The following is a 23,116-nucleotide window of genomic DNA, read 5'->3' as shown; positions in this document are numbered from 1 at the left end:
GGGTATGTCTGTGGGGGGGGTCTGAGAGGCTGTGTCTGATAGGGCGTGTCTGTGTGGGAGGGGCTCTGAGAGGGGGTGTGTCTGTGTGGGGGTCTGAGAGGGGTGTGTCTGTGTGGGAGGGGCTCTGAGAGGGCGTGTCTGTGGGGGGGTCTGAGAGGCTGTGTCTGATAGGGCGTGTCTGTGTGGGAGGGGCTCTGAGAGGGGGCGTGTCTGTGTGGGGGTCTGAGAGGGGTGTGTCTGTGTGGGAGGGGCTCTGTGAGGGCGTGTCTGTGGGGGGGTCTGAGAGGGTATGCCTGATAGGGCGTGTCTGTGTGGGAGGGGCTCTTCTAGGGGGCGTGTAAGCTGGGCGTGTCTTAAGGTGAGCTGCAGGTAATGCTGCTGAGAGTGAGTCAGGAGTGAGGTCCTGGGCCTCAGTCCCTCGGGAGGCTCACCGATAAAGTCGTTGGACTTGCCCAGGTCATAGTCCCACACCGTCACCTCCAGGGTCTTGTTGGACAGATCAGACAGAGAGATTTCATAGAAGAACTCCTGAGGAGAGAGAGGGAGAGATGAGTGGGTCTGCAGACAGAGACTACAGTCTGACACACACACAGGTACTGAGACACACACACACAGACACACACACAGGTACTGAGACACACACACACAGACACACACACAGGTACTGAGACACACACACACAGACACTCCTGGGGAGAGAGAGGGAGAGAGGAGTGGGTCTGCAGACAGAGACTACAGTCCGACACACACAGACACACACACAGGTACTGAGACACACACACACAGACACACACACAGGTACTGAGACACACACACAGACACACACACAGGTACTGAGACCCACACACACAGACACTCCTGGGGAGAGAGAGGGAGAGAGGAGTGGGTCTGCAGACAGAGACTACAGTCCGACACACACAGACACACAGGTACTGAGACACACACACAGACACACAGATACACACACAGGTCCAGCCAGGCTGGGCAGACAGACAGACAGACAGACAGACAGACAGACAGACAGACAGACAGACAGTGGTACCTCCTTGAATTCTGGGTTCAGGGTTTTCTTGATGACAGCAGTCTTGTGTTTAGATTTTTTCTGCAGATCAGGCTTCAGATAACTGAGAGAGACACAGAGGGATGGGGGTGTCACTGTGGAGCAGTGACACACACACACACTGTGTCTGTGTGGAGCAGTGACACACACACACACACACACACACACACACACACACAGTGTGTGAAGCAGTGACACACACACACACTGTGTCTGTGTGGAGCAGTGACACACACACACACACACACACACACACACAGTGTGTGGAGCAGTGACACACACACACTGTGTCTGTGTGGAGCAGTGACACACACACACACACACTGTGTGGAGCAGTGACACACACACACACTGTGTCTGTGTGGAGCAGTGACACACACACACACACACACACACACACACTGTGTCTGTGTGGAGCAGTGACACACACACACACACACTGTGTGGAGCAGTGACACACACACACACACTGTGTTGAGCAGTGACACACACACACACACACTCTGACTGGGAGGCTCTCTCTCAGTCTGCAGACGTGATCAGAGAGACAGGGCCCTGTGGGGGCCCTGTGGGGGCCCTGTGGGGGCCCTGTGGGGGCTGGCGAGCTGTCAGAGACAGGGGACAGTGCCGGGTGTGTGTGTGTGTGTGTGTGTGTGTGAGTGTGTGTGAGTGTGAGTGTGTGTCTGCGCAGTGCTGCTGCTTGTCTCTCAGGGCTTGAAGGTCTGATGACCACAGGTCTCCCCTCTCTCCTGTCCATCATCCCCTCTCTCTCCTCTCTCCTCTCTTCCTCTCTCTCTCCTCTCCCCTCTCTCTCCTGTCCATCATCCCCCTTTCTCGTCTCTCTCTCCTCTCTCCCCTCTCTCCTGTCCATCATCCCCTCTCTCTCCTCTCTCCTCTCTTCCTCTCTCTCTCCTCTCCCCTCTCTCTCCTGTCCATCATCCCCCTTTCTCCTCTCTCTCTCCTCTCCCCCCTCTCTCCTGTCCATCATCCCCCTTTCTCCTCTCTCTCTCCTCTCTCCCCTCTCTCCTGTCCATCATCCCCCTTTCTCCTCTCTCTCTCCTCTCCCCCCTCTCTCCTGTCCATCATCCCCCTTTCTCCTCTCTCTCCCCTCTCCCCTCTCTCCTGTCCATCATCCCCCTTTCTCCTCTCTCTCTCCTCTCTCCCCTCTCTCCTGTCCATCATCCCCTCTCTCTCCTCTCTCTCTCCTCTCCCCCCTCTCTCCTGTCCATCATCCCCCTTTCTCCTCTCTCTCTCCTCTCCCCCCTCTCTCCTGTCCATCATCCCCCTTTCTCCTCTCTCTCTCCTCTCTCTCCCTCTCTCCTGTCCATCATCCCCTCTCTCTCCTCTCTCTCCCTCCTCTCTCCCCTCTCTCCTGTCCATCATCCCCCTTTCTCCTCTCTCTCTCCTCTCTCCCTTCTCTCCTGTCCATCATCCCCTTTCTCTCCTCTCTCTCTCCCTCTCTCCCCTCTCTCCTGTCCATCATCCCCCTTCTCCTCTCTCTCTCCTCTCTCCCCTCTCTCCTGTCCATCATCCCCTCTCTCTCCTCTCTCTCTCCTCTCTCCCTTCTCTCCTGTCCATCATCCCTCTCTCTCCCTCTCTCTCCTCTCTCCCCTCTCTCCTGTCCATCATCCCCCTTTCTCCTCTCTCTCCTCTCTCCCCTCTCTCCTGTCCATCATCCCCCTTTCTCCTCTCTCTCCTCTCTCCCCTCTCTCCTGTCCATCATCCCCTCTCTCTCCTCTCTCTCTCCTCTCTCCCCTCTCTCCTGTCCATCATCCCCTCTCTCTCCTCTCTCTCTCCTCTCTCCCCTCTCTCCTGTCCATCATCCCCCTTTCTCCTCTCTCTCTCCTCTCCCCCCTCTCTCCTGTCCATCATCCCCCTTTCTCCTCTCTCTCTCCTCTCTCCCCTCTCTCCTGTCCATCATCCCCCTTTCTCCTCTCTCTCTCCTCTCCCCCCTCTCTCCTGTCCATCATCCCCTCTCTCTCCTCTCTCTCCCCCTCTCCCCTCTCTCCTGTCCATCATCCCCCTTTCTCCTCTCTCTCTCCTCTCTCCCCTCTCTCCTGTCCATCATCCCCCTTTCTCCTCTCTCTCTCCTCTCTCCCCTCTCTCCTGTCCATCATCCCCCTTTCTCCTCTCTCTCCCCTCTCCCCTCTCTCCTGTCCATCATCCCCCTTTCTCCTCTCTCTCCCCTCTCCCCTCTCTCCTGTCCATCATCCCCCTTTCTCCTCTCTCTCTCCTCTCTCCCTTCTCTCCTGTCCATCATCCCCTTTCTCTCCTCTCTCTCTCCTCTCTCCCCTCTCTCCTGTCCATCATCCCTCTCTCTCCTCTCTCTCTCCTCTCTCCCCTCTCTCCTGTCCATCATCCCCCTTTCTCCTCTCTCTCTCCTCTCTCCCCTCTCTCCTGTCCATCATCCCCCTTTCTCCTCTCTCTCTCCTCTCCCCCCTCTCTCCTGTCCATCATCCCCCTTTCTCCTCTCTCTCTCCTCTCTCCTGTCCATCATCCCTCTTTCTCCTCTCTCTCCCCTCTCTCCTGTCCATCATCCCCTCTCTCTCCCCTCTCTCTCTCTCCTCTCTCCCCTCTCTCCTGTCCATCATCCCCCTTTCTCCTCTCTCTCTACTCTCTCCCCTCTCTCCTGTCCATCATCCCCTCTCTCTCCTCTCTCTCTCCTCTCTCCCTTCTCTCCTGTCCATCATCCCTCTCTCTCCCCTCTCTCTCCTCTCTCCCCTCTCTCCTGTCCATCACCCCCCTTTCTCCTCTCTCTCTCCTCTCTCCCCTCTCTCCTGTCCATCATCCCCCTTTCTCCTCTCTCTCTCCTCTCTCCCCTCTCTCCTGTCCATCATCCACTCTCTCTCCCCTCTCTCTCCTCTCTCCCCTCTCTCCTGTCCATCATCCCCCTTTCTCCTCTCTCTCTCCTCTCCCCCCTCTCTCCTGTCCATCATCCCCCTTTCTCCTCTCTCTCTCCTCTCTCCCCTCTCTCCTGTCCATCATCCCCCTTTCTCCTCTCTCTCTCCTCTCCCCCCTCTCTCCTGTCCATCATCCCCTCTCTCTCCTCTCTCTCTCCTCTCCCCCCTCTCTCCTGTCCATCATCCCCCTTTCTCCTCTCTCTCTCCTCTCTCCCCTCTCTCCTGTCCATCATCCCCCTTTCTCCTCTCTCTCTCCTCTCTCCCCTCTCTCCTGTCCATCATCCCCCTTTCTCCTCTCTCTCTCCTCTCCCCCCTCTCTCCTGTCCATCATCCCCCTTTCTCCTCTCTCTCCCCTCTCCCCTCTCTCCTGTCCATCATCCCCCTTTCTCCTCTCTCTCTCCTCTCTCCCCTCTCTCCTGTCCATCATCCCCCTTTCTCCTCTCTCTCTCCTCTCTCCCCTCTCTCCTGTCCATCATCCCCTCTCTCTCCTCTCTCTCTCCTCTCTCCCCTCTCTCCTGTCCATCATCCCTCTCTCTCCCCTCTCTCTCCTCTCTCCCCTCTCTCCTGTCCATCATCCCCCTTTCTCCTCTCTCTCTCCTCTCTCCCCTCTCTCCTGTCCATCATCCCCCTTTCTCCTCTCTCTCTCCTCTCTCCTCTCTCTCCTGTCCATCATCCCCCTTTCTCCTCTCTCTCTCCTCTCCCCCCTCTCTCCTGTCCATCATCCCCCTTTCTCCTCTCTCTCTCCTCTCCCCCCTCTCTCCTGTCCATCATCCCCCTTTCTCCTCTCTCTCTCCTCTCTCCCCTCTCTCCTGTCCATCATCCCCCTTTCTCCTCTCTCTCTCCTCTCCCCCTCTCTCCTGTCCATCATCCCCCTTTCTCCTCTCTCTCTCCTCTCCCCCCTCTCTCCTGTCCATCATCCCCCTTTCTCCTCTCTCTCTCCTCTCCCCCCTCTCTCCTGTCCATCATCCCCCTTTCTCCTCTCTCTCTCCTCTCTCCCCTCTCTCCTGTCCATCATCCCCCTTTCTCCTCTCTCTCTCCTCTCTCCCCTCTCTCCTGTCCATCATCCCCTCTCTCTCCTCTCTCTCTCCTCTCTCCCCTCTCTCCTGTCCATCATCCCCCTTTCTCCTCTCTCTCTCCTCTCTCCCCTCTCTCCTGTCCATCATCCCCCTTTCTCCTCTCTCTCTCTCCTCTCTCCTCTCTCTCCTGTCCATCATCCCCCTTTCTCCTCTCTCTCTCCTCTCCCCTCTCTCCTGTCCATCATCCCCCTTTCTCCTCTCTCTCTCCTCTCTCCCCTCTCTCCTGTCCATCATCCCCCTTTCTCCTCTCTCTCTCCTCTCTCCCCTCTCTCCTGTCCATCATCCCCCTTTCTCCTCTCTCTCTCCTCTCTCCTCTCTCTCCTGTCCATCATCCCCCTTTCTCCTCTCTCTCTCCTCTCTCCCCTCTCTCCTGTCCATCATCCCCCTTTCTCCTCTCTCTCTCCTCTCTCCCCTCTCTCCTGTCCATCATCCCCCTTTCTCCTCTCTCTCTCCTCTCCCCCCTCTCTCCTGTCCATCATCCCCCTTTCTCCTCTCTCTCCCCTCTCCCCCTCTCTCCTGTCCATCATCCCCCTTTCTCCTCTCTCTCTCCTCTCTCCCCTCTCTCCTGTCCATCATCCCCCTTTCTCCTCTCTCTCTCCTCTCTCCCCTCTCTCCTGTCCATCATCCCCTCTCTCTCCTCTCTCTCTCCTCTCCCCCCTCTCTCCTGTCCATCATCCCCCTTTCTCCTCTCTCTCTCCTCTCCCCCCTCTCTCCTGTCCATCATCCCCCTTTCTCCTCTCTCTCCCCTCTCCCCTCTCTCCTGTCCATCATCCCCCTTTCTCCTCTCTCTCTCCTCTCTCCCCTCTCTCCTGTCCATCATCCCCCTTTCTCCTCTCTCTCTCCTCTCTCCTCTCTCTCCTGTCCATCATCCCCCTTTCTCCTCTCTCCCCTCTCTCCTGTCCATCATTCCCTCTCTCTCCTCTCTCTCTCCTCTCTCCCCTCTCTCCTGTCCATCATCCCCCTTTCTCCTCTCTCTCTCCTCTCTCCCCTCTCTCCTGTCCATCATCCCCCTTTCTCCTCTCTCTCTCCTCTCTCCTCTCTCTCCTGTCCATCATCCCCCTTTCTCCTCACTCTCTCCTCTCTCCCCTCTCTCCTGTCCATCATCCCCTCTCTCTCCTCTCTCTCTCCTCTCTCCCCTCTCTCCTGTCCATCATCCCCCTTTCTCCTCTCTCCCCTCTCTCCTGTCCATCATTCCCTCTCTCTCCTCTCTCTCTCCTCTCTCCCCTCTCTCCTGTCCATCATCCCCCTTTCTCCTCTCTCTCTCCTCTCTCCCCTCTCTCCTGTCCATCATCCCCCTTTCTCCCCTCTCTCTCCTCTCTCCCCTCTCTCCTGTCCATCATCCCCCTTTCTCCTCTCTCTCTCCTCTCTAACCTCTCTCCTGTCCATCATCCCCCTTTCTCCTCTCTCTCTCCTCTCTCCTCTCTCTCCTGTCCATCATCCCCTCTCTCTCCTCTCTCTCTCCTCTCCCCCCTCTCTCCTGTCCATCATCCCCCTTTCTCCTCTCTCTCTCCTCTCTCCCCCTCTCTCCTGTCCATCATCCCCCTTTCTCCTCTCTCTCTCCTCTCTCCTCTCTCTCCTGTCCATCATCCCCCTTTCTCCTCTCTCTCTCCTCTCTCCCCTCTCTCCTGTCCATCATCCCCCTTTCTCCTCTCTCTCTCCTCTCTCCCCTCTCTCCTGTCCATCATCCCCCTTTCTCCTCTCTCTCTCCTCTCTCCCCTCTCTCCAGTCCATCATCCCCCTTTCTCCTCTCTCTCTCCTCTCTCCCTTCTCTCCTGTCCATCATCCCCCTTTCTCCTCTCTCTCTCCTCTCTCCCCCTCTCTCCTGTCCATCATCCCCCTTTCTCCTCTCTCTCTCCTCTCTCCCCTCTCTCCTGTCCATCATCCCCTCTCTCTCCTCTCTCTCTCCTCTCTCCCCTCTCTCCTGTCCATCATCCCCCTTTCTCCTCTCTCTCTCCTCTCTCTCTCCTCTCTCCCTCTCTCTCCTCTCTCTCCCCTCTCTCTCCTCTCTCTCTCCTCTCTCTCCTCTCTCTCCTCTCTCCCCTCTCTCTCCCCTCTCTCTCCCCCCTCTCTCCTCTCTCTCCTCTCTCCCCCCTCTCTCTCTCTCCTCTCAATTCAATTCAGTTCAAGGTGCTTTATTAGCATGACCGATGGGTACAATCAGTGTTGCCAAAGCAAATAAAAATAATAAAATTAACATAGAACAAAAAAAAAATAGAAGTAAAATAAAATCTACAGACATGTTACAGACATTTACAACAAAGACATATTATATAATATTGACATATACTGTAGGCGGCTGGAGCATTATTGGGAGACGGACTCACTGTTCCTCAGGCTGTGACAGGAGATCACATACTGGGCTGCCAGATCAACTGAGTTCCCTCCTCCCTCTCCCAGTAGGATTGGGACCTGTTGTGGTTTTGGCAGGTGTGGGAACTCTGGGATTAGATTTCTGAATTTCGGGAAGAATGTTTCTCTAATCCCAGAGTATCTGTCACAGTGCAGTAGGAAGTGCACCTCTGTCTCTATTTCTCCCTGCTGGCAGTGGGAGCACAGCCTGTCCTCTCTGGGCAGCCAGGTCTGCCTGTGTCCAGTGTGTGTGTCCAGGCTGTGGTCACTGAGCCTGTCCTCTCTGGGCAGCCAGGTCTGCCTGTGTCGCCCAGTTTCTATGGCCAGGTTGTGGTCACTGAGCCTGTACTTCGTCAGGGTCTGTTTCTGTTTGTTATTTTTTATTTTGGTCTAATATTCAGCTCGAGTGTTTTGTCTGTTTAAGGTTCTGTAGCATTCCAGTTTATGTTGTGTTTGTGTGTGTGTGTCCCAGTGTGTGAGATATTGCTGTTTGATCTGTGCTGTGATGTGGTTGAGTCTGGGTTGTGGTGCTCTAGCAGTGCTGTCCTGAGGCTGGTTAGTGTCGGTGTGGCTCAGGTCGGTGAGCCTCAGGACCAGCTGGCTCAGGGGGCTCTGTTTTGGGCTCAGCTCTTGGCTCAGCAGGGCTTTGTGGTGGTAGGAATTTTGGTCGCTGTTTTTTAGGTGTAGCCAATACTTTAATATTCTTTTCTGTATGTTTATCAATAGTGGGTACTGGCCTAATTCGGCCCTGCACCCGTTGTTAGGAGTTTTTCTCTGCACACGGAGGATGATTCTACAGATCTCCATGTGCAGAGTTTCTGTGGGGTGTTTGTCCCATTGGGTGTAATCCTGGTCTGTGAGGGGACCCCAAACTTCACTGCCGTATAGGGCAATGGGTTGGATTACACTTTCAAATATTTGGAGCCAGATTCTTGTTGGTGGGTTGATGTTGAAGAGCCTCCTTCTTATTGCGTAGAAAGCCCTGAGTGCCTTCTCCCTCAGTGCCTTCACTGCCAGGTCAAAACTCCCGGAAGAGCTGATGGTGAGACCGAGATATGTGTAGCTGGATGTGTGCTCCAATGTGTTGTTGTTCAGTGTGAATTTGTACCTGTTTCCCTGAGGTCTGGCTTTCTTCTGGAAAACCATAACTCTGGTCTTGTCCAGATTGACTGTCAGTGCCCAGGTCTGACAGTCCTGCTCCAGCAGTGCCAGGTTCTGCTGCAGCCCCTGTTCTGTGGGCGACAGCAGGACCAGGTCATCTGCGTAGAGCAGGAACTTGATTTCTGTGTGGTGTAGTGTGAGACCAGGAGCTGCAGACTGCTCCAACATTCCTGCTAATTCATTGATATAGATATTGAACAGTGTTGGGCTCAGGCTGCAGCCCTGTCTCACCCCGCGGCCTTGGGTGAAGAATTTAGTCCTTTTGTCTCTCTCTCTCCTCTCTCTCTCTCCTCTCTCTCTCTCCTCTCTCTCATCTCACCCCCCCGCCCCCCCGCCCTGTGCTCACGTCTTGACGTAGGGGTCGGAGAAGCCGTTGACATCCATGGCGGCGAGATGAGCACAGCGCACCACCCCCACAGCCAGACCCCCCCGCTGGGGGCAGAAGAGCAGAGACAACAAGATCCTGCCCCTCTCCTCCATCACCTGACTCTCCACACACTCCCACTGTCAGAGAGAGAGAGAGAGAGAGAGAGGGGTTCATACAGACACACTGACTGGACACTCCAGTACATTAACACTGCACTGAGAGAGAGAGGGGTTAATACAGACACACTGACTGGACACTCCAGTACATTAACACTGCACTGAGAGAGAGGGGTTAATACACACACACTGACTGGACACTCCAGTACATTAACACTGCACTGAGAGAGAGAGGGGTTAATACAGACACACTGACTGGACACTCCAGTACATTAACACTGCACTGAGAGAGAGAGGGGTTCATACACACACACTGACTGGACACTCCAGTACATTAACACTGCACTGAGAGAGAGAGGGGTTCATACAGACACACTGACTGGACACTCCAGTACATTAACACTGCACTGAGAGAGAGAGGGGTTAATACAGACACACTGACTGGACACTCCAGTACATGAACACTGCACTGAGAGAGAGGGGGGTTAATACACACACACTGACTGGACACTCCAGTACATTAACACTGCACTGAGAGAGAGAGAGAGGGGTTCATACAGACACACTGACTGGACACTCCAGTACATTAACACTGCACTGAGAGAGAGAGGGGTTCATACAGACACACTGACTGGACACTCCAGTACATTAACACTGCACTGAGAGAGAGAGGGGTTCATACAGACACACTGACTGGACACCCCAGTACATGAACACTGCACTGAGAGAGAGAGGGGTTAATACAGACACACTGACTGGACACTCCAGTACATTAACACTGCACTGAGAGAGAGAGGGGTTCATACAGACACACTGACTGGACACTCCAGTACATGAACACTGCACTGAGAGAGAGAGGGGTTAATACAGACACACTGACTGGACACTCCAGTACATTAACACTGCACTGAGAGAGAGAGGGGTTAATACAGACACACTGACTGGACACTCCAGTACATGAACACTGCACTGAGAGAGAGGGGGGTTAATACACACACACTGACTGGACACTCCAGTACATTAACACTGCACTGAGAGAGAGAGGGGTTCATACACACACTGACTGGACACTCCAGTACATTAACACTGCACTGAGAGAGAGAGGGGTTCATACAGACACACTGACTGGACACTCCAGTACATTAACACTGCACTGAGAGAGAGAGGGGTTAATACACACACACTGACTGGACACTCCAGTACATTAACACTGCACTGAGAGAGAGAGGGGTTAATACACACACACTGACTGGACACTCCAGTACATTAACACTGCACTGAGAGAGAGAGGGGTTAATACACACACTGACTGGACACTCCAGTACATTAACACTGCACTGAGAGAGAGGGGTTAATACAGACACACTGACTGGACACTCCAGTACATTAACACTGCACTGAGAGAGAGAGAGAGGGGTTAATACACACACTGACTGGATACTCCAGTACATTAACACTGCACTGAGAGAGAGAGGGGTTCATACACACACACTGACTGGACACTCCAGTACATTAACACTGCACTGAGAGAGAGAGGGGTTCATACAGACACACTGACTGGACACTCCAGTACATTAACACTGCACTGAGAGAGAGAGAGAGGGGTTAATACACACACTGACTGGACACTCCAGTACATTAACACTGCACTGAGAGAGAGAGGGGTTCATACAGACGCACTGACTGGACACTCCAGTACATTAACACTGCACTGAGAGAGAGAGAGGTTAATACACACACTGACTGAACACTCCAGTACATTAACACTGCACTGAGAGAGAGAGGGGTTCATACACACACACTGACTGGACACTCCAGTACATTAACACTGCACTGAGAGAGAGAGGGGTTCATACAGACACACTGACTGGACACTCCAGTACATTAACACTGCACTGAGAGAGAGAGGGGTTAATACACACACACTGACTGGATACTCCAGTACATTAACACTGCACTGAGAGAGAGAGGGGTTAATACACACACACTGACTGGATACTCCAGTACATTAACACTGCACTGAGAGAGAGAGGGGTTCATACACACACACTGACTGGACACTCCAGTACATTAACACTGCACTGAGAGAGAGAGGGGTTCATACAGACACACTGACTGGACACTCCAGTACATTAACACTGCACTGAGAGAGAGAGAGGTTAATACACACACTGACTGAACACTCCAGTACATTAACACTGCACTGAGAGAGAGAGGGGTTCATACACACACACTGACTGGACACTCCAGTACATTAACACTGCACTGAGAGAGAGAGGGGTTCATACAGACACACTGACTGGACACTCCAGTACATTAACACTGCACTGAGAGAGAGAGGGGTTCATACAGACACACTGACTGGACACTCCAGTACATGAACACTGCACTGAGAGAGAGAGGGGTTAATACACACACACTGACTGGACACTCCAGTACATTAACACTGCACTGAGAGAGAGAGAGAGGGGTTCATACAGACACACTGACTGGACACTCCAGCACATTAACACTGCACTGAGAGAGAGGGGTTAATACAGACACACTGACTGGACACTCCAGTACATTAACACTGCACTGAGAAAGAGAGGGGTTAATACAGACACACTGGACACTCAAGTACATTAACAGTGTACTGAGAGAGAGAGGGGTTAATACAGACACACTGACTGGACACTCCAGTACATTAACACTGCGCTAAGAGAGAGAGAGAGAGAGGGGTTAATACAGACACACTGGACTGAGAGAGAGGGGTTAATATCTCTCATGTAGCAGGATATTCTCTGTGTGTCTCACCTGTCTCAGGTAGCAGGATATTCTCTGTGTGTCTCACCTCTCTCAGGTAGCAGGATATTCTCTGTGTGTCTCACCTGTCTCAGGTAGCAGGATATTCTCTGTGTGTCTCACCTCTCTCAGGTAGCAGGATATTCTCTGTGTGTCTCACCTCTCTCAGGTAGCAGGATATTCTCTGTGTGTCTCACCTGTCTCAGGTAGCAGGATATTCTCTGTGTGTCTCACCTCTCTCAGGTAGCAGGATATTCTCTGTGTGTCTCACCTCTCTCAGGTAGCAGGATATTCTCTGTGTGTCTCACCTCTCTCAGGTAGCAGGATATTCTCTGTGTGTCTCACCTGTCTCAGGTAGCAGGATATTCTCTGTGTGTCTCACCTCTCTCAGGTAGCAGGATATTCTCTGTGTGTCTCACCTCTCTCAGGTAGCAGGATATTCACTGTGTGTCTCACCTGTCTCAGGTAGCAGGATATTCACTGTGTGTCTCACCTTTCTCAGGTAGCAGGATATTCTCTGTGTGTCTCACCTCTCTCAGGTAGCAGGATATTCACTGTGTGTCTCACCTGTCTCAGGTAGCAGGATATTCACTGTGTGTCTCACCTTTCTCAGGTAGCAGGATATTCTCTGTGTGTCTCACCTTTCTCAGGTAGCAGGATATTCTCTGTGTGTCTCACCTCTCTCAGGTAGCAGGATATTCACTGTGTCTCACCTGTCTCAGGTAGCAGGATATTCACTGTGTGTCTCACCTCTCTCAGGTAGCAGGATATTCTCTGTGTGTCTCACCTCTCTCAGGTAGCAGGATATTCTCTGTGTGTCTCACCTCTCTCAGGTAGCAGGATATTCTCTGTGTGTCTCACCTCTCTCAGGTAGCAGGATATTCACTGTGTCTCACCTGTCTCAGGTAGCAGGATATTCTCTGTGTGTCTCACCTCTCTCAGGTAGCAGGATATTCACTGTGTGTCTCACCTCTCTCAGGTAGCAGGATATTCACTGTGTGTCTCACCTCTCTCAGGTAGCAGGATATTCACTGTGTGTCTCACCTGTCTCAGGTAGCAGGATATTCACTGTGTCTCACCTGTCTCAGGTAGCAGGATATTCACTGTGTGTCTCACCTCTCTCAGGTAGCAGGATATTCTCTGTGTGTCTCACCTCTTTCAGGTAGCAGGATATTCACTGTGTGTCTCACCTGTCTCAGGTAGCAGGATATTCTCTGTGTGTCTCACCTCTTTCAGGTAGCAGGATATTCCTCTCAGAGCTTCACTCATGGCTGATGGTGATGGCAGCTGTGACAGAGATAAAGAGGATTCATATAATTTATTTTTATAATCTTTCCTGTCTGTCTCTCTTCTCTCCCTCTCTTGTCTCTCTGCTCTCTCTGTGCTGTCTCTCCCTCTATCCCTCTCCCTGTCCCATCTCTCTCTGTCCTGTCTGTCTCTCTCCTCTCTTTGTCCTGTGTCTCTCTCTGTCCCATCTCTCCCTTTATCCCTCTGTCTGTCCCATCCCTCTCTTTCCTGTCTGTCTCTCTTTGTCCTATCTCTCTCTCTGTCCTGTGTATCTCTGTCCTGTCTTTCTCTCTGTCCCGTCTCTCTCTGTCCCGTGTCCTTGACTGGGGCTGTGTCTCTCTGTCCTGTGTCCAAGTCTGGGGCTGTGTCTCTCTGTCCTGTCCCTGTCTGGGGCTGTGTCTCTGTCCTGTGTCCAAGTCTGGGTCTGTCTCTCTCTGTTCTGTGTCCCAGTGTGGGGCTGTCCTGTCTCTCTGTCCTGTGTCCCTTTGTCCTGTGTCCCGGTGTGGGACTGTCTCTCTCTCTGTCCTGTGTCCCGGTGTGGGTCTGTCTCTCTCTCTCTGTCCTGTGTCTCTCTGTCCTGTGTCCCGGTGTGGGGCTGTCCTGTCTCTCTGTCTTGTGTCTCTCTGTCCTGTGTCCTGGTGTGGGTCTGTGTCTCTCTCTGTCCTGTGTCTCTCTGTTCTATGTCCCGGTGTGGGGCTGTCCTGTCTCTCTGTCCTGTGTCCCGGTTTGGGGCTGTCTCTCTCTCTCTGTCCTGTGTCTCTCTGTCCTGTGTCCCAGTGTGGGGCTGTCCTGTCTCTCTGTCCTGTGTCTCTCTGTCCTGTATCCTGGTGTGGGTCTGTGTCTCTCTCTGTCCTGTGTCTCTCTGTCCTATGTCCCGGTGTGGGGCTGTCCTGTCTCCATCTGTCCTGTGTCCCCGTGTGGGACTGTCTCTCTCTCTGTCCTGTGTCCTGGTGTGGGGCTGTCTCTCTCTCTGTCTTGTGTCTCTCTGTCCTGTGTCCCGGTGTGGGGCTGTCTCTCTGCCTGTGTCCCGATGTGGGACTGTCCTGTCTCTCTCTCTGTCCTGTGTCCTGTGTGGGGCTGTCCTGTCTCTCTCTGTCCTGTGTCCTGTGTGGGGCTGTCCTGTCTCTCTCTCTGTCCTGTGTCCTGTGTGGGGCTGTCCTGTCTCTCTCTGTCCTGTGTCCTGTGTGGGGCTGTCCTGTGTCCTGTGTGGGGCTGTCCTGTGTCCTGTCTCTCTCTGTCCTGTGTCCCGGTGTGGGGCTGTGTTCGAGACAGGTGTCTTTGCTCACAGGGGGGTGTGGCTCCAGACAGATGTTGTACTGCTTGATCAGCCCTGGCTTCAGCCTCCTCAGAGCCAGGCGTGCCTCACCGATGAACTCGTTGTGGGTCAGCTTGTCCTCATCGCAGACCGTCACCCTGAGACAGAGACAGTCTGCATTAACACTGACTCCCCACTCATCTCTGGACTGGAGGGGGACAGTGTGACCCCGACTGGACCAGTGATCTCTGGACTGGTCTAGTCTAACACTGCACTGAGAGAGAGAGGGGTTAATACAGACACACTGACTGGACACTCCAGTACATTAACACTGCACTGAGAGAGAGAGGGGTTAATACAGACACACTGACTGGACACTCCAGTACATTAACACTGCACTGAGAGAGAGGGGTTAATACACACACACTGACTGGACACTCCAGTACATTAACACTGCACTGAGAGAGAGAGAGGGGTTAATACAGACACACTGACTGGACACTCCAGTACATTAACACTGCACTGAGAGAGAGAGGGGTTAATACAGACACACTGACTGGACACTCCAGTACATTAACACTGCACTGAGAGAGAGAGAGGGGTTAATACAGACACACTGACTGGACACTCCAGTACATTAACACTGCACTGAGAGAGAGGGGTTAATACAGACACACTGACTGGACACTCCAGTACATTAACACTGCACTGAGAGAGAGAGGGGTTAATACACACACACTGACTGGACACTCCAGTACATTAACACTGCACTGAGAGAGAGAGAGGGGTTAATACACACACACTGACTGGATACTCCAGTACATGAACACTGCACTGAGAGAGAGAGGGGTTAATACAGACACACTGACTGGACACTCCAGTACAGTAACACTGCACTGAGAGAGAGAGGGGTTATAACAGACACACTGACTGGACACTCCAGTACATTAACACTGTACTGAGAGAGAGAGGGGTTAAAACAGACACACTGACTGGACACTCCAGTACATTAACACTGTACTGAGAGAGAGTGGTTAATACAGACACACTGACTGGACACTCCAGTACATTAACACTGCACTGAGAGAGAGAGGGGTTAATACAGACACACTGACTGGACACTCCAGTACAGTAACACTGCACTGAGAGAGAGAGGGGTTAATACACACACACTGACTGGACACTCCAGTACATTAACACTGCACTGAGAGAGAGAGGGGTTCATACACACACACTGACTGGACACTCCAGTACATTAACACTGCACTGAGAGAGAGAGGGGTTAATACAGACACACTGACTGGACACTCCAGTACAGTAACACTGCACTGAGAGAGAGAGGTTTATATAGACAAAGATATTTGCCTTCTGGTGTAGTTTAATTGGGGAATATCACAGCATGTTAAGACAAGAACACAGATTTAAATAATTGGAGAGTGAGAAAGCAGAGTGAAAGTTTGGCTCTTGAGAAATCAGCAGAGTATTGAGTCTCACGTGTGAGACTGTGTTTGTAATTAGAATGCTACAAAGACAGACAGGCAGGTCAGCGGAGAGAGAGACAGGCAGAGCACTAGCAAGACAAACAGATCAGTAGAGAGACAGACAGGCAGATCACTAGCGAGACAAACAGATCAGTAGAGAGACAGACAGGCAGATCTCTAGCGAGACAAACAGATCAGTAGAGAGACAGACAGGCAGGTCAGCAGAGACGGACAGGTCAGTAGAGAGACAGACAAGCAGATCAGCACAGACAGGAAGGTCAGTAGAGATAAAGACAGGCTGATCAGCACAGAGACAGACAGGCACAACACAGAGACAGACAGGCAGATCAGCATAGAGACAGACAGGCAGATCAGCGCAGAGACAGACAGACAGACCAGCACAGAGACAGGCAGGCAGGTCAGCACAGAGACAGACTGGAAAATCATCAGAGAGAGAAAAAGAGACAGACAGGTTGAGAGATTGAGAGAGATATTTGTGCTCCACAGAGGTCAGGCCAACCTGCTTGAGACACACTGTCTGTCCTCCAGGGCCCAACAGCACTGACCCCCAGCAGAGTGCCTGGCCTCAATCTGTCACTGAAGGACTGACACTGGCCGACGGGCGAGACAGGCGCTGACAGTGTTTACATCAGGCTGTCAGAGAGTCTGAGAGTCACACACACCCAGCCCAGAGCCTCTGAGAGTCACACACACCCACCCCAGTGAGAGTCTGAGAGTCACACACACACACCCCAGAGCGTCTGAGAGTCACACACACCCACCCCAGTGAGACTCTGAGAGTCACACACACACCAGTGAGTCTGGATCAGTGTCTCAGTGTCTCAGTGGGTCAGTGGGTCAGTGGGTCAGTGTGTCAGTGTGTCAGTGTGTCAGTGTCTCAGTGGATCAGAGGATTAGTGGATCAGTGGATCAGAGGATCAGAGTATCAGTGGGTCAGAGGATCAGTGTGTCAGTGCCTCAGTGGGTCAGTGGGTCAGTGGGTCAGTGTCTCAGTGGATCAGTGGGTCAGAGGATCAGTGGGTCAGTGGATCAGATGATCAGCGGATCAGAGGATCAGTACCTCAGTGGATCAGTGGATCAGTGGATCAGTGGGTCAGTGTGTCACTGTGTCACTGTGTCACTGTGTCAGTGCCTCAGTGGGTCAGTGGGTCACTGTGTCAGTGGGTCAGTGGGTCAGTGGATCAGTGTATCAGTGGATCAGAGGATCAGTACCTCAGTGGATCAGTGGGTCAGTGGGTCAGTCTGTCAGTGGATTAGTGGGTCAGAGGATCAGTAGGTCAGTGGGTCAGTGGGTCACTGTGTCGGTGGATCAGAGGATCAGAGGATCAGAGGATCAGATGATCAGATGATCAGATGATCAGATGATCAGAGGATCAGTGTGTCAGTACCTCAGTGGGTCAGTGGGTCAGTGGGTGACTGTGTCAGTGCCTCAGTGGGTCAGTGGGTCAGTGGGTCAGTGGATCAGTGTCTCAGTGTCTCAGTGGGTCAGTGGGTCAGTGGGTCACTGTGTCAGTGCCTCAGTGGGTCAGTGGATCAGTGTCTCAGTGTCTCAGTGGATCAGTGGATCAGTGGGTCAGTGGGTCAGTGGATCAGAGGATCAGAGGATCAGTGTCTCAGTGTCTCAGTGGATCAGAGGATCAGAGGATCAGAGGATCAGATGATCAGAGGATCAGTGTGTCAGTACCTCAGTGAGTCAGTGGGTCACTGTGTCAGTGCCTCAGTGGGTCAGTGGGTCAGTGGGTCAGTGGATCAGTGTCTCAGTGGATCAGTGGATCAGTGGGTCAGTGGATCAGTGTGTCAGTGCCTCAGTGGGTCAGTGGGTCAGTGGGTCAGTGTCTCAGTGGATCAGTGGGTCAGTGGGTCAGTGTCTCAGTGGATCAGTGGGTCAGAGGATCAGTGGGTCAGTGGATCAGATGATCAGCGGATCAGAGGATCAGTACCTCAGTGGATCAGTGGATCAGTGGATCAGTGGGTCAGTGTGTCACTGTGTCACTGTGTCACTGTGTCAGTGCCTCAGTGGGTCAGTGGGTCACTGTGTCAGTGGGTCAGTGGGTCAGTGGATCAGTGGATCAGTGGATCAGAGGATCAGTACCTCAGTGGATCAGTGGGTCAGTGGGTCAGTCTGTCAGTGGATTAGTGGGTCAGAGGATCAGTAGGTCAGTGGGTCAGTGGGTCACTGTGTCGGTGGATCAGAGGATCAGAGGATCAGATGATCAGATGATCAGATGATCAGAGGATCAGTGTGTCAGTACCTCAGTGGGTCAGTGGGTCAGTGGGTGACTGTGTCAGTGCCTCAGTGGGTCAGTGGGTCAGTGGGTCAGTGGATCAGTGTCTCAGTGTCTCAGTGGGTCAGTGGGTCAGTGGGTCACTGTGTCAGTGCCTCAGTGGGTCAGTGGATCAGTGTCTCAGTGTCTCAGTGGATCAGTGGATCAGTGGGTCAGTGGGTCAGTGGATCAGAGGATCAGAGGATCAGTGTCTCAGTGTCTCAGTGGATCAGAGGATCAGAGGATCAGATGATCAGATGATCAGAGGATCAGTGTGTCAGTACCTCAGTGGGTCAGTGGGTCACTGTGTCAGTGCCTCAGTGGGTCAGTGGGTCAGTGGGTCAGTGGATCAGTGTCTCAGTGGATCAGTGGATCAGTGGGTCAGTGGATCAGTGTCTCAGTGTCTCAGTGGATCAGTGGGTCAGAGGATCAGAGGATCAGAGGATCAGAGGATCAGTGTCTCAGTGTCTCAGTGGATCAGAGGATCAGAGGATCAGAGGATCAGAGTATCAGTGTGTCAGTACCTCAGTGTCTCAGTGTCTCAGTGGATCAGAGGATCAGAGGATCAGTGGATCAGTGGATCAGAGGATCAGAGGATCAGAGTATCAGTGTGTCAGTGTCTCAGTGTCTCAGTGTCTCAGTGGATCAGTGGATCAGAGGATCAGAGGATCAGTGGATCAGTGTATCAGTGTATCAGTGTATCAGTGTATCAGTGTATCAGAGGATCAGAGGATCAGAGGATCAGAGGATCAGTGTGTCAGTACCTCAGTGTTCTCTTCATGATGTCCTCGTCAGTGATTCCGAAATAGGTGAGGGTCTCATTCCAGACGGGGTTCAGGGAGTTCCTCACGGTCCGAGTCTTCAGCTTGTTGGCCTAAACCCCCACAGGGAGAAACACAGCTGCAGTCACCCAGCCACAGTGACAGCGCCCCCCGCCGCTCAGGCCAGCTGCAGAACTGCGGCCACCAGGCCTCTCACTGCCTCTGGTCAACAGTACCTTGCAGGCGCCAGGCAGGAGGTGGAGCTTCACATAGGGGTCAGCCAGTCCATTAAAATCCATTGGTTTCAAACCCTGAAACACAGACAGGGGTTAATACAGACAGCAGCTGAACACCACTGTACATTAACACTGCACTGAGAGAGAGAGGGGTTAATACAGACACACTGACTGGACACTCCAGTACATTAACACTGCACTGAGAGAGAGAGAGGGGTTAATACAGACACACTGACTGGACACTCCAGTACATTAGCACTGCACTGAGAGAGAGGGGGGTTAATACAGACACACTGACTGGACACTCCAGTACATTAACACTGCACTGAGAGAGAGAGGGGTTCATACACACACACTGACTGGACACTCCAGTACATTAACACTGCACTGAGAGAGAGAGGGGTTAATACAGACACACTGACCGGACACTCCAGTACATTAACACTGCACTGAGAGAGAGAGAGGGGTTAATACAGACACACTGACTGGACACTCCAGTACATTAGCACTGCACTGAGAGAGAGGGGGGTTAATACAGACACACTGACTGGACACTCCAGTACATTAACACTGCACTGAGAGAGAGGGGTTTATACAGACACACTGACTGGACAGTCCAGTACATTAACACTGCACTGAGAGAGAGGGTTTAATACAGACACACTGACTGGACACTCCAGTACATTAACACTGCACTGAGAGAGAGAGAGAGGGGTTAATAAACACACTGACTGGACACTCCAGTACATTAACACTGCACTGAGAGAGAGAGGGGTTAATACACACACTGACTGGACACTCCAGTACATTAACACTGCACTGAGAGACAGAGAGGGGTTCATACAGACACACTGACTGGACACTCCAGTACATTAACACTGCACTGAGAGAGAGGGGTTAATACACACACTGACCAGACACTCCAGTACATTAACACTGCACTGAGAGAGAGAGGGGTTAATACAGACACTGACTGGACACTCCAGTACATTAACACTGCACTGAAAGAGAGGGGTTAATACAGACACACTGACTGGACACTACAGTACATTAACACTGCACTGAGAGAGAGGGGGGTTAATACAGACCTTGGCTCTCAGTATAGTACAGTGCAGGGTGCTGGTGTCTCTCTCATACAGCAGGTTGAACTCCAAAGTGCCCAGAGATGCTGAAACAGAGAATCTGTTTGAAGTCCGATGCCCCAGAGACAGGAGGCCTGTGGGTCACTTGATCACTTTCCCTTGACCCCAGATGCTCAGTCACACAATTCACTAGTGATCATGCACAATCATGCACAATCAGTCACTCTTCAGCCCAGATCTCTTCTGAGCACTGACATAAGATCACTGTTGTGATTCTTGTCATTATTCTGTCACTCTCTTCACCCAGCTCAGTGTGTATTAACCCCTCTCTCTCTCAGTGCAGTGTTAATGTACTGGAGTGTCCAGTCAGTGTGTCTGTATGAACCCCTCTCTCTCTCAGTGCAGTGTTAATGTACTGGAGTGTCCAGTCAGTGTGTGTGTATTAACCCCTCTCTCTCTCAGTGCAGTGTTAATGTACTGGAGTGTCCAGTCAGTGTGTGTGTATTAACCCCTCTCTCTCAGTGCAGTGTTCATGTACTGGAGTGTCCAGTCAGTGTGTGTGTATTAACCCCTCTCTCTCTCAGTGCAGTGTTAATGTACTGGAGTGTCCAGTCAGTGTGTCTGTATTAACCCCTCTCTCTCTCAGTGCAGTGTTCATGTACTGGAGTGTCCAGTCAGTGTGTGTATTAACCCCTCTCTCTCAGTGGAGTGTTTATATACTGGAGTCTCCAGCCAGTGTGTCTGTATTAACCCCTCTCTCTCTCAGTGCAGTGTTAATGTACTGGAGTGTCCAGTCAGTGTGTGTGTATTAACCCCCCTCTCTCTCAGTGCAGTGTTAATGTACTGGAGTGTCCAGTCAGTGTGTCTGTATTAACCCCTCTCTCTCTCAGTGCAGTGTTAATGTACTGGAGTGTCCAGTCAGTGTGTCTGTATTAACCCCTCTCTCTCTCAGTGCAGTGTTAATGTACTGGAGTGTCCAGTCAGTGTGTCTGTATTAACCCCCCTCTCTCTCAGTGCAGTGTTAATGTACTGGAGTGTCCAGTCAGTGTGTGTGTATTAACCCCTCTCTCTCTCAGTGCAGTGTTAATGTACTGGAGTGTCCAGTCAGTGTGTCTGTATTAACCCCTCTCTCTCTCAGTGCAGTGTTAATGTACTGGAGTGTCAGTCAGTGTGTGTGTATTAACCCCTCTCTCTCTCAGTGCAGTGTTAATGTACTGGAGTGTCCAGTCAGTGTGTGTGTATTAACCCCTCTCTCTCAGTGCAGTGTTAATGTACTGGAGTGTCCAGTCAGTGTGTATGTATTAACCCCTCTCTCTCTCAGTGCAGTGTTAATGTACTGGAGTGTCCAGTCAGTGTGTATGTATTAACCCCTCTCTCTCTCAGTGCAGTGTTAATGTACTGGAGTGTCCAGTCAGTGTGTGTGTATGAACCCCTCTCTCTCAGTGCAGTGTTAATGTACTGGAGTGTCCAGTCAGTATGTCTGTATTAACCCCTCTCTCTCTCAGTGCAGTGTTAATGTACTGGAGTGTCCAGTCAGTGTGTGTGTATTAACCCCTCTCTCTCTCAGTGCAGTGTTAATGTACTGGAGTGTCCAGTCAGTATGTCTGTATTAACCCCTCTCTCTCTCAGTGCAGTGTTAATGTACTGGAGTGTCCAGTCAGTGTGTGTGTATTAACCCCTCTCTCTCTCAGTGCAGTGTTAATGTACTGGAGTGTCCAGTCAGTGTGTCTGTATTAACCCCCCTCTCTCTCAGTGCAGTGTTAATGTACTGGAGTGTCCAGTCAGTGTGTGTGTATTAACCCCTCTCTCTCTCAGTGCAGTGTTAATGTACTGGAGTGTCCAGTCAGTGTGTCTGTATTAACCCCTCTCTCTCTCAGTGCAGTGTTAATGTACTGGAGTGTCAGTCAGTGTGTGTGTATTAACCCCTCTCTCTCTCAGTGCAGTGTTAATGTACTGGAGTGTCCAGTCAGTGTGTGTGTATTAACCCCTCTCTCTCAGTGCAGTGTTAATGTACTGGAGTGTCCAGTCAGTGTGTATGTATTAACCCCTCTCTCTCTCAGTGCAGTGTTAATGTACTGGAGTGTCCAGTCAGTGTGTATGTATTAACCCCTCTCTCTCTCAGTGCAGTGTTAATGTACTGGAGTGTCCAGTCAGTGTGTGTGTATGAACCCCTCTCTCTCAGTGCAGTGTTAATGTACTGGAGTGTCCAGTCAGTATGTCTGTATTAACCCCTCTCTCTCTCAGTGCAGTGTTAATGTACTGGAGTGTCCAGTCAGTGTGTGTGTATTAACCCCTCTCTCTCTCAGTGCAGTGTTAATGTACTGGAGTGTCAGTCAGTGTGTCTGTATTAACCCCTCTCTCTCTCAGTGCAGTGTTAATGTACTGGAGTGTCCAGTCAGTGTGTCTGTATTAACCCCTCTCTCTCTCAGTGCAGTGTTAATGTACTGGAGTGTCCAGTCAGTGTGTCTGTATTAACCCCTCTCTCTCTCAGTGCAGTGTTAATGTACTGGAGTGTCCAGTCAGTGTGTCTGTATGAACCCCTCTCTCTCTCAGTGTATTAACCCCTCTCTCTCTCAGTGTGTCTTACTTGTGTCGTCACTGTCGTAGCTGTCGATTTCCACGGACGTGTCCATGCTTCCCAGCATGCTCTGCCTGTCTGCCAGGGTGAGCGCCCCCGTGCCCCCCGGAGGCAGCCCTGGCGAGAGCCCCCCCGCGGCCCCCCCGGGGAGGGTGGGGGGGGGCAGGTCGGCCCCCGTGGGGGAGAGCCGGGGGAAGTAGGCGGAGATCTGCCGGATGGGCCTGATGGGACCGGGACAGACGTCTATGGCCATGTGCTCCTGGATCGAGATGGTGAGTCTCTTGCCCCTGCGGACCGTCATGGGGCTGAGCCACAGAGAGAGGGGTTAATACACAGAG

General features: G+C 52.2%; 1 protein-coding gene across 1 annotated transcript in view; it reads right to left on the bottom strand.

The window, feature by feature from the left end:
- doc2a (double C2-like domains, alpha) overlaps positions 1-23,116 on the bottom strand; it is a 32,214-nt gene that overhangs the window by 1,493 nt on the left and 7,605 nt on the right. The window contains exons 2-10 of the mRNA XM_088637341.1: positions 22,788-23,083; positions 20,207-20,286; positions 19,119-19,193; positions 18,886-18,995; positions 14,387-14,513; positions 13,041-13,100; positions 8,893-9,050; positions 1,043-1,124; positions 432-528 (exon numbers count right to left, since the gene is read on the bottom strand). Of these exons, the coding sequence (XP_088493467.1) occupies positions 432-528; positions 1,043-1,124; positions 8,893-9,050; positions 13,041-13,100; positions 14,387-14,513; positions 18,886-18,995; positions 19,119-19,193; positions 20,207-20,286; positions 22,788-23,079 (1,081 nt within the window). The 5' untranslated portion in view covers positions 23,080-23,083. The remainder of the gene's footprint in view (positions 1-431; positions 529-1,042; positions 1,125-8,892; positions 9,051-13,040; positions 13,101-14,386; positions 14,514-18,885; positions 18,996-19,118; positions 19,194-20,206; positions 20,287-22,787; positions 23,084-23,116) is intronic.

The sequence above is a fragment of the Lepisosteus platostomus genome, chromosome 6, assembly GCF_059453375.1.
Source record: "Lepisosteus platostomus isolate fLepPlt1 chromosome 6, fLepPlt1.hap1, whole genome shotgun sequence".
Taxonomy (NCBI): Eukaryota; Metazoa; Chordata; class Actinopteri; order Semionotiformes; family Lepisosteidae; genus Lepisosteus; species Lepisosteus platostomus.
This window is presented reverse-complemented; position numbering and strand designations above follow the sequence as displayed.